Below are 10,861 nucleotides of genomic sequence, written 5' to 3' on the forward strand. Positions count from 1 at the left end.
AAAAAAAAAAAAAAAAAAAAAACTTAAGAAAAATGAAGTTGGGGTTCCACTAAAATATATCCAGCTTTACCACAAAACCTGCTGTAAAGGTAAATTATTATAGATAATTGTAAAGTATTAAAAAAGTTGAAAAAGGCTCAGGACTTCTAATGGTTAAATATTGATTCTGAATACTGAAATAAATCAAATTGAAATTGAATTCATTCTGAAGAATTAATTAAAATGACTCTTCTGGAAGTTAGCTCATTTTGTTTTAACAATATTATTATCCTAAAATGTATATAACGACCATATACTTTGTTTTCTTGTAAAGTAAGTATTATCTTAACTCGATCATCTTTGACCATGGCGGAAGTCTACAGAAAAGCCACAACGACAGACGGACTTCCTGCTTACCTCCACCCCTGACCCAAACCATCTCCTCCCAGGAACACTCCTTTGATGCTGGGGTTGGTTTTGACGAAGAGGAGCGCGTTCCAGCAGATGTTCCCCAGCATGAAGTACTGGCTCAGCAGGTGAACTGCCTTCCACCAGCCAGACCATTCAGACTTCTGCTGCTCAGCCTCCAGCGGAGCCTCCACCAGCACCAGGTAACTCACCTCCCCGGTGATGGAGAAAACCAGGAAGGTGTTGAGGAAGACGGGGAGGTTGCTACATATCCTCTCGGCTTGGCATAACACCTTGCTGCGTAAACTCGTCATAATCTTTAAGATGTTCTCAAATCCCTGTACGATTTGAACAGGTTAAACCGGGGAGCGTTTTCACAGACGTACTATTGTGACGGGGGTTAGCTTTGTGGGTTAGTTCGTAAAATATCAATCATTTATCAACGAGCGCGACCCCAAAACAGTAAGTACGAAATTATTAGTAATTTATATAAATAAAATCTCCAAAAGGGCGATAGACTATAATTCGACACACACAAACCCTCTGAAATCCACTTTTCTCAGTCAGGAACTACGATACTATTGAACCCAGATCACAGCTGCTCCCTGGTGCAACGTCATATTTTACTCGTAGTTCAACAAGACAGCATGAGTTTAGTTCCGCTTTATGATGTATTCGTTGACATGGTCTTGTTTACATTTTTTCTCCGTGACAGTTTATTCGTATTTTTACTGCTGTAAATATATATTATTTAATCAAACTGTATATTTAGCAGGACCTTTTTCTTCATATTTTCACGACTTTATTCTCGTAAAATTACGACTTTTCCTATTAGTAGTTCTCATGTTGACCCAAATTCTCTATAAATTTTATTTTCATTATACACGTTTAAAAACAAAACGTATGACAATTTTAAGGCTTTGTTCTTCACCAAAACCTAGCTAGTATTTATTTCAAATGGAAATGAACTTCTAATTTCAAATATTAGACACATAAGACCTTCTTTTCATGTTTGTTGAAATAAAATGCTCTTGTTAAAAGGATTTTAGCTGTACATGCAACAATTGTTTTTGTTTTATTTTAGATTTTATAAAGTTTTTGGATAACTATTACAACAGCTCTCATAGTTCATTGGTGAAATGCTTGAGGTCCCTCCCCCTCAAAGCACAGCTCTTAATCCCTGATAATCTCTGCATCTAACGAAAGCAGGCAGTCATGGCTACACCGACAGATAAATTGAAGTCTACTGGGCGTTTGACTGAACAAAACACTTTTTTGAAACAGTGGAAACACTTTGGGAAGAGGTAAGACTTTTAAAACGTTTCCACTCCTGTGGGGACTTACAACCTTAAAGTGGGGCTTTTGATATAAAGGCAGTGTGCTAATAATTTCAAAATCCCTTTTGTGTAATAAAAATATTTGATGAGATCTGAATCTAAAGTTAAAGAAATCAAATGGCAACCAAGTAGAATAATTTCCATTGGTTTTTCAATCAAATCTGATTTTTTAAAGGTTTTCTGGAGTTACGACATTGTTTATTATTGTGGTTCAAATCTTTAAAAGTTTCACACTTTATTTTATTCTAAAGTTACCTCTTTTAAACACATTTAGAGAAAACATAATACATTTAGATTTATTTTCTCTTTTTTTGAATGTTGTTGGCTGCATATGTGCCTAAAAACAAGACAAATTGCGACATGGCTTTACTGGTGTCCTCTAACGTGTATTTGTCCCCCCAAAAAATCATTATAATCATTCTGCTGACATGTGAATAAAAAAAATTACATTTTGTCATTCATTTTCCCTATTTTTTAAGTTACAAATTACATTGTGTATCTTCTAAAAAAAGGAATAAATTAGAAGTGCTGTTCTAGGTTTTCAGCTAATTTTTTAATATTTGGCATTTGAACTGTCAAACTGTGATGCGTTTTGTCTGTCATTGTTCCTGAAGGTCTGTGCTTTTTGAAGATGGATTTTCAACTCCCGCAAGTCCACAACATCTGTAAGTGAACAAACAACATGCAGCAGGGTGCTTTTCTTTTTTAAAGGTGTGTGCATCTTTTTGTGGATGTTTTCTGCAGAAGAGTGATGCAGCTTCAGCAGGACCTGGTGCAGCTGCAGGAAAGAGAGCGCAGAGCTAAGCAGCGCAACAGGCAGCTGCTGCAGCAGTTTGAGCAGGTCCAGTCTGCGCTGGAGGAGATCATGGCCTGCAACACCACCATGAAAGCTATAAGGGTGCACAGAAAGATAACATGCAAACAACACAAAACAGATTACTGTGTTTTTTAAAATTTTTTAAGCAACTTTGACATTTGCAGATGGAGTATGAGCGATATCTAGAGGAGAGCGCACCCCGCTGGCAACAGCAGTTCAAGGAGAAAACAGAAGCTGCACAGAAGGAGGTATAGTCCTGCATGTGTAAATGACAACATGGATTTCACACATATCTCCAATTAATCGGTCATCAGTTTCTTCAGCAGAGTATGGAGAAACACTTGAAGCCACGTCTGAAAGATGCAGAAGATCCTGTTCCAAAACTCTCAGGTGACTCTTTCCGGTCACAAGGTGAGCTTGCTGTTAGACCCACTCTGATGGAAATCCTGTTTTTAACATATTCTTGTAGCATTTTTCTGATGACGGGGGACCTCACCTGACTCGTTTCATTCTTGGCAGGTGCACAGAAAACTGTTGCTCCTCAAGCCTGTCCCACCCCAGAATGTAGATCCAGCCAAGATGGCTACCCTTATCCCTTTACACAGTATTCCTGGTTAACCCATCCTCACAGCCAAACCAGTAAGTTTCCTATCAGAGGACTCTATCCACCTCAGACTCCTGCCCTCCTGTCTCCGCCCTCCATTCCCCACCCTTTCTTAGTGCACCCCTTCTCCTCCTCGGCTTTTCCTCCGTATCCGTGGTCCAGTAAGGATCCTGCTGTCTGGGATTCATCCCAGCATGGGTATCCTTGGCTTCCTGGAACCTCTCTTGGTTTCCATGGATACAACAAAGAGCCTCATCCTGAGTTGAGAGGCTCCCAGAATGGAGAGCAGAACTCAAAGAGAAGCGGTGGGAGCAGGAGTCGTCACCTGTCCCAGGAGCTGGACATTAAACCAGGTGGAGAAAACTAATTTGAGAAAAATGTGCTTCGTTCTCTCAGGATTTATTAAAATGACAAGTAAACATTTTTATTGTGCTTATTCCAGTTCGCCTGTCCAGCAGACATTCTGACAGCAGCGGGAGCAGCAGATGTCCCACTCTGTCCATCAAAGCAAAGGGGAAGAATAGAGGAAGCGTAGAGCTTTCTTCCTCAGATATAAACTCAGAGGAGTAGGAGATGCTTTTGATATCTCTCTGATGATTTCTTTCTAGAGCTCAGTTTAGAGCCTGAAGATGTAAATGTTCTGCTTTATAATCATCAGGTCGTCCAGGACTCCCAGTGTTGTTGCTTCTGTCGCAGAATCCCCACTCCTGAAAGATCCTTCATCAGATAGAAGCAGCTTCAGAAGGACGCAGAAAAGTGAGGGCCTCACAGCTCCATCACAAAGATCTGACAAAGAGGTGGAGGAAAGAATGGAGAAGAAGAGGTCAGAAAGACAAAATGGAGAGAAACATTCTGAGGAGGAGTCTGGGAGTTCAAGTGAAGGATCCATGATGGAAAAAGAGGGGAAACAAAGGCACGGTGAAGAATCAAAGAGCTGCAGAGGGGAGGAATTGGAGAAGGATGAAAAAAAAATACAAAATGAAGCTGCTGGTGAAGAAGAAAAGCAAGGTAGTGGTAGCCGGGAGCAAAGGAACGCAAAAGAAGAAATCCAAAAAAATCTTAGCAGTGGAGAAGAGGAGAAGTGGCAGAAAAGTCAGGAACAAGAGAACAGAGATAAAGATGAGGATTCTTCCAGGGAAACCACAACAGAGGAAGAAGCAGGAACGACAGCAGAGGAGGAAGATGAAGACGACGATGAAGAAGCAGGAACGACAGCAGAGGAGGAAGATGAAGAAGATGACGAAGAAGCAGGAACGGCAGCAGAGGATGAAGATCAAGACAAAGAGCAACCAAAGGAGATAGATGATGAAAAGACAAAAGAAGATTCTTCTTCTCAGGATGAAGACGATGAAGAAATGGAAAGTAGTGAGAAGAATAAAGAAGAGGATTCCAAGAGTGATGCAGAAGTGAAAACAGACTCTGACGACAGCATCATCTCTCCGCAGAATAAAAGGAACGTAGAGAAAGAATTTCCGTTGGTTCACGTGACACCGGCTGAAGAAAACTTCCTCCAAAGCTCCACGCAGATGCAGACAATTCCAGAGACAGCAGCCGAGGAAGAGGAGGATGATGAAGACGCAGCAGAGTCAAGCGATGAGGACGATGTTGAAAATGTCCTCGCGCCTCAAGACAGGAAGCAGAAAGGTAAACGAATGCAGACAAAGCTGGTTGTGAATGTGGTGGATGTTCACTCTGATTCTTTTTCAGGTGCTTCTCATGCGGACCTGTTTCAAGTGACTGAAGACAGACAGAAGACCGAGCACCAGAGTGACTCGGATGAGTTTGATCACTTTTACGACTGAAAGGGACAATATTAAAAATATTAAAAACAAATTGTGAAAACACATTTATTGTTGTTGCTGTATTTAATCGTCCATACATAATGCCAACAGGCCTCTTGAAAAATAAAAATGAACAATTGTTTTTAATAGTACAGAAGATTTCCTTTGAAGTTTTTTTTAGTCCGTCGGAGATGACGGGGCGACAAACCAGCTGATTTCAGATTTTCACCACCTGAGCAGACACACATGGGCTCCTCCTCTGTCCTCCTTCTGGTGCGGCGCTGCGCTGAAGGAGCAACCTCCCATAAGTTCCTCCCACCTGACCTTTGGTGAGCCGTCCTGGGTTCAAACACACACAGCCGAGCACGTCCTGTAGTGAGAGGGAGAAGGGAAAACCATTAATGCCCAACAATTAGAAAAAAAAATATTCCAAAAAGTCTAAACTGTACCTTTATGAAATATCGCAGCTCAGAAGGAACGATGAGGACATCTGGAGTGAGCGGAATCTGAGCGAAGCTCTGGGACTTCTCATAATCCATGTTGACCTCCTCCGCCGGAGGGTAGAGTGGGTAATAGCTGAGTGAAAGAGTCGCTAAGGTCATTCTAACTTGAAAAAGGTGTTGAATAAACGTTCTGTCTGGACGGTTACCTCCTCTGGACCAGCATGTGCTTCAAAATGCGCGAGAATCTGTCAGAGCCGCTGCCACTGCAACACAAACCAGCTCACTTTAACTCTGAACAACTTCAGCATTAAAACACATCGGGAGGACTTCTATGGAGGGATTGTTGTGCCATTATTCCAAGCACACTGTTGGATGGTAAAACATATGTGCGCAAAAAATTATTTTGCACTTGAAACTGAAAAATACATACAATCAAAACAATTTTAACTAAGAAAAAAAAAACTATTTTCTGCGCTGAAAACAGAGCATCTACTCCTAATCCAAAACAATTTGAATGAAGAAATACTCAGAAATTTTATTTTAAGCTTCATTTTCCTTATCTTTGTCCTCAATCATGAAAAAGACCATGTTGAAAACACCAAAAACACTATTTTTTTTTTTATAGCTGGGGGACTTAAAAGAAGAAAAGTCTCAAAAGCATCCCACTACATAAACGTTAAAACATTCTTCCTCACTTGCTGATTTCTTCTGCTCCCATGTGGAACAGGATGTCAGTGGAGGTCAGGCCGAAGGTCACGCCATCGATTAGGAGGGTGCATGGGTCGGATACCAGAGTGATGCGCTGCAGAAAGGAAATGTTCGGTTTAGGATGAATGTGCAGTCCTTAGACTGAAGTCTCCATGCTGGAAGGAATCCGTGTTATTTATTTTTTGAATGCGTCCTACTTGGGTCTGGCTCTTGTTGAGGTGTGGCAGAATGAAAGGGGGCTGCGGGTAGATGACAGGATGGTGGACGTCTCTCTGGGACGGCACAAACACAAGATGACATCCAACGCTGTGGAGAAGAAATCAAACTATCTTCAAACTCAGAGTCTGTGGATTTTAAAACGCACAAAAGCAAGTTTGAATTTGATCATCTGTAGCTCAAAAATATTTCTACGAGTTTTAAAACATGGGCAAACTGTGCATAAGTTTTTTAAATCTTCCTTTCATTCATTCTCCTCGTTCACAGCAGCAGAGACCTTTCAGTCTGCTAGTGTACCAGGGTTTGAAAAGATGGAAATAAATGATTGAAATTACAGGAAACTGTCCATGGGATCAGTTATCTGGAGGTGGGTTTAGGTTCTGGAAAAAAGAAGGACACTAAAAACTTTGCCAGGAGCACCACAAAGTTGACAAACACCTAATGTTTGAGTAACGCCTCAAAACTCAAACTTTAAGGTCAAATCTCCACCGGCATAAAAGAAAATGCATATAGGAGAACTGGACCAAGAGGACGTGATGTCATCCACGGAAAGTTACCTTCTTTCAATGTGGACGTTGCTGGAACAATGAGGCATCAGTAAGCCTTGATTGGTCAGAGTCAATGTTTCTATAGCAACTACTGTCGCCAATCAGGAGCGAGCGTGTTGATTGGCCACTCCCCTACCATTTTAAAGCAGGATACAAGAAATCTGTCAAACACTTTGAATATTTGGCGTGGAGGCCAGCGAGAATCACATGCTTTTATTGAGGCAGCTGATTGGACAGTTTATAACTTGAATAAATTGCAATAAAAAAAGGGAAAAACATAGTAATATCAAGAACATGTTAAAAAAAAGACATCTGACATATATAATGCTGTTTATTTCTCAATAGAAGTCTATGGGAATTTGGCTTCATGGAGCCAGCAGGTACTTCTTATTTGGAATGTCATGGGGGAGGGGCATTTACAGTAAATGGCTGGGATAGGCTCCAGCAACATTGTGAATCCAAAATTGGGTTTAAGTGGGTTTAGAATTTGGATGAAAATGAAAGGTTTGCAAACATTTCCTTTTATTTTTTTATTATGAAGTCCTTGAATCCATTATCAAATCTACAGAATTGTCAGAAAAGGTTTATATGAGATATACTTGTGGATCAGGACGTTAGAATTAAAATCAGAAAAAAGCCACATTGCTGAGCCCGAGTTTGAACCTGATTTTAATCACAACCAACTTTGCTGCATCTTTGGAACTCAAGAGAATAAAATATAAGGTCAGTGTCCACACCACTGAGTGAGGAGATGCACAAAAACGTGACAGACCTTCTCGTTCCATCCACGATGCTTTCAATGCATCTGGAGAAAATGGCCTCGAAGGTCTCGGTCACCTGGCCTTTCTAAACCACAAACAGGGGACAACACATATCACACCAAACAAAAGCCTTTACCTCCATATTGTCAAAGTACAATATGCAACAAAGCTGTAAGGAATGTTTTGAATGTGCAGCCGTTATAAATTTTTCTTCTTACCTCGATTTGTTCATGTCTGGAATCCACAAACGGGCCCAGCTGCAGAGGAGAGGCGAGCGTTAGCACACACACAAAAAAAAAAATACAGAAACACCTCAAAGTATAAAGTTCTGTACCATCAGGCAGACGTCCGGGCGATCTCTGATGATGACACTGATGAGGTCCAGGAGCGGGTCAAAGGTCAGGCTGTCAGAAGGCGTGTACGGTCCACAGGCCACGAGAACGTTCAGCGGCTCTGTGACTGCGAGAGGAGCATTGAGCACACGCCGTAAAACCAGCATGGAGACTTAACACATAAAAGCTCACACCTCCACCTGCACCACCTCCTCACCTTCATCCGCCTCCGTTTTGATGTCCGAGGAGTAAAATGGCAGCGGAACTCCCTACAAACAGCGAGACCCGGTTTTACTTTCTTCTCACAAACTCAAGTTTTTCTAAATACTTTCAGTAAGTCAGGAAATCTCCAGACTAACCTCATAAATTTTAGACGCCACAAGTTTTCTTCCTGTCGTGTTCATTCCCTCCATAACTACCACCTGACGGATTGAAAACAGGTTTAGATCAAGACAAAAACAATTCCAGCTTTTCAAAGTGAACTTTATCCAAAAGAGGAAAAAAAGGTCATTTTTGTTCTAATTGCTCTTCGTGTTCAATAACTACGAACAGGTGGGACACTAACCTCATCTGCTCATGAAAACTATAAAATGAGCTGCAATTAAAAGTAGAAAAGCCCAAATGTGTCTTTTTCATAGACGTGTCCGTTTTCTTTATGTGCTCGTCACGATATCGCCGGTCTTTGCTTTTGTAGTTAAAAAAAAAATGGAAACAAACACAAAACAATGGCATGATAAAAAAAAAAAAAATAAATGAATGCAATACCAGCTGGACAGACATGAGAGAAAATAAAAATAAAAAAAACTGTATCTGATCAGAAACTTTTAGCCGTCACTGAATCTTTTCACTGCTGCGGCACAGAATCACCGCCGTCTTTAGACGACTGTCAGAGCTCTCGGTCAGACGCCGGCTTCACCTCAAGCTCAGGTCCTTGGCATGCTCTGTTACTCTGGGTGGCCATATAACCTGCTGCACACTAACCTCAGTGCGCAGGCAAAGGAGAAACCACCGCTCAGCGTGTGCACTTCCTCTCAGACACTCTTCCAAATCAGTGTAGCTCAGAGATTACAGCACATTTTGCAGTGTTCATCCTACCTGACCGGGAAACAGAGAGTACTCTTTAAGCTCTGACAGGTCCACGGAAACCTGCTGGCCCCCGTGCTCCGGCCCCGCCTCCAACAGAACAGACTGAGCGTTCAGTTTGCCGTTACTGTCGCAGCAAATCTGGCCCGACACCGTTATGCTGTCCTGGAGGTGGAGAGTGGAGCGGCAGAAATGAGTGAGTGGACTTCAGGTGGATGGAAACTCCCACTACAAAGATGGCTGTGTACCTGTGCGGGCAGAGACACGCTGGAAAACTCCTCAATGTGGAAGTGAGACCTGATGGTTTCCCCCAGATCCTCAATCTTCTCTGACAACACTGGAGAAATGAGGGACATGAGTAGAGAAACAAAAAGCACCTCGACTGTTTTTAGGTCGATGACTGGGAAGCAAACGACGACTTCTGGAGGTCTGCACACCATTTCTCACATCTCGTAACCTCTGGAACATGAATTTGTAGCTGCAGCGAAGGGAGTCTTCGGGCCCTTCTAGCAGGTCCACATGGACGCCCGCAGCCGGGGTCTTCCTGCCCGACCAACGGGTTCCCTGCGGGGCTCCAAACGTGACCACCACCTCCCCTTTGGCTCCACGCTGGTTGTACTTCTGTGAGGGTGTTGCACTTCAGAGGAGATGCATAAAGTCAAATCAAAGTTAGAGCAAAACTTCACTTTAAACAGTCATCTCCAACAATTGTGACTTTATTTATTTGAATTTTAACATTACTCATTTGTATTTTGACTATATTCCCCAGAATTTGATATTTATTGTTAGAATTCAAACTTTATTCCTTAGAATTATTTCTGTAATCATCGAATTCTGACTATTCCTAGAATTTTGACTTTAATCCAAGAAGTCAAAAACTGCTTCAAAATCTACAATATGATCCAGACACGTTTCTTATTATTGCATTACAAGAAGCTGAAGGAAAAAAAGGAAATCATCAGGCAAACAGAACTTCTTGTGCTGGTTAATTATAGTTAAAATTATGAGTTTTTCAGCTCAAAACCTTTGGATCAGTTCATCTAGAGATTTATAAGGAAAAACTTGCTGAAAATAATCATTTTTGTTATTGATGTTTTTTCTTGCAATTTAAGTAAATAACATTTACTTAAGTATTTTGGAAGTTAAACTTGTACTGAAAAAAGGGCAAAAGATTTTATTTAGACAAAGTTTGAGAGATTACGAGATAAATAAAGGAAAAAAAATCTGCAAGAAGACTGTTACTATATTAGTGGTTTAAGGATTAATCACAGAACTGTGACTTCATTCCTTAGATGTCTGACTTTATCTCAGAATTCTGAATCTTTGATTTCTGTCTCCATATTCAGGCTGAAGCTGAAAGACGTCCTGTGAGCGGTGTGTGACGCTTCGTACTTGGGAGAGAAGCTGGCAGGAGACAGCAGCAGGCCGGGGCTGGCCAACAAAGCAGCACTCCTCTTGGACTGCGGGTGTTCTGGAGTGGTTAAGGGTCGTTTCTGAGAACCCTGTAACAGAGGTTAAACAAAACTCTAAACTACACAGAACTGACAGTGGAAGAGGAAAAACAAAAGTTCAAGCTGAGAGCTGACCTTTGCTGGAGTAGAGTAAGAGTCGAGGAGATTCTCCTCTTCCTCCTCAGCTTTTATTCTGTTAAACTGTGTTAAGGTTTGTAGAGCATCATAAACTCCAGACAGATAAATAAAATGGTAATGAATATACAGTTTTGTTTAAAAGTATAGGATACAAATCCTGCAATGTGTTTATGTCCATGGTTCTGTTATAAGATTCTTCTTTTTTCTGGCTCGATTTGAACTTACTTTTCTTGTTCAAAACCTGTCAAGAAACAA

The 10,861-nt window shown here is 41.3% G+C and overlaps 3 protein-coding genes across 6 annotated transcripts in view; 1 reads left to right on the forward strand and 2 right to left on the reverse strand.

Annotated features, from left to right (window-relative positions):
• The window catches only part of LOC112153386 (probable palmitoyltransferase ZDHHC24), a gene marked incomplete at its 3' end in the record, with an annotated part of 2,931 nt that extends 1,838 nt beyond the window's left edge, over window positions 1-1,093 (reverse strand). The window contains 1 exon segment of the mRNA XM_024283576.2: window positions 397-1,093. Coding sequence (XP_024139344.1) covers window positions 397-701 — 305 coding nt within the window.
• On the forward strand, window positions 454-4,983 carry LOC112153381 (myb-like protein X). 4 transcript variants are annotated; one of them, XM_036213926.1, is made up of 10 exons: window positions 1,114-1,691; window positions 2,339-2,389; window positions 2,469-2,622; window positions 2,706-2,789; window positions 2,856-2,952; window positions 3,061-3,180; window positions 3,262-3,498; window positions 3,588-3,711; window positions 3,804-4,789; window positions 4,853-4,983. In XM_036213926.1, exons 1-10 carry the CDS (start codon window positions 1,603-1,605, stop codon window positions 4,945-4,947), a joined length of 2,037 nt encoding a protein of 678 aa, XP_036069819.1. In that variant the 5' UTR covers window positions 1,114-1,602; the 3' UTR covers window positions 4,948-4,983. The 4 variants fall into 4 exon arrangements, with proteins under 4 accessions (XP_024139332.1, XP_036069820.1, XP_036069819.1 ...); XM_024283564.2 differs by lacking the exon at window positions 1,114-1,691 and adding an exon at window positions 454-590 and having other exon boundaries at window positions 3,061-3,498; XM_036213927.1 differs by lacking the exon at window positions 1,114-1,691 and adding an exon at window positions 454-590 and having other exon boundaries at window positions 2,472-2,622; window positions 3,061-3,498.
• pola2 (polymerase (DNA directed), alpha 2) overlaps window positions 4,979-10,861 on the reverse strand; it is a gene marked incomplete in the record, with an annotated part of 6,941 nt that continues 1,058 nt past the window's right edge. Inside the window, 16 exon segments of the mRNA XM_036213928.1 lie at window positions 4,979-5,296; window positions 5,376-5,502; window positions 5,576-5,632; window positions 6,065-6,171; window positions 6,275-6,383; window positions 7,614-7,687; window positions 7,821-7,859; window positions 7,937-8,061; window positions 8,152-8,203; window positions 8,294-8,356; window positions 9,030-9,182; window positions 9,266-9,354; window positions 9,455-9,654; window positions 10,410-10,519; window positions 10,604-10,661; window positions 10,759-10,847. Of these exon segments, the coding sequence (XP_036069821.1) occupies window positions 5,144-5,296; window positions 5,376-5,502; window positions 5,576-5,632; window positions 6,065-6,171; window positions 6,275-6,383; window positions 7,614-7,687; window positions 7,821-7,859; window positions 7,937-8,061; window positions 8,152-8,203; window positions 8,294-8,356; window positions 9,030-9,182; window positions 9,266-9,354; window positions 9,455-9,654; window positions 10,410-10,519; window positions 10,604-10,661; window positions 10,759-10,847 (1,605 nt within the window).

The sequence above is a fragment of the Oryzias melastigma genome, linkage group LG10 (assembly GCF_002922805.2).
Source record: "Oryzias melastigma strain HK-1 linkage group LG10, ASM292280v2, whole genome shotgun sequence".
In the NCBI taxonomy this organism is placed as follows: Eukaryota; Metazoa; Chordata; class Actinopteri; order Beloniformes; family Adrianichthyidae; genus Oryzias; species Oryzias melastigma.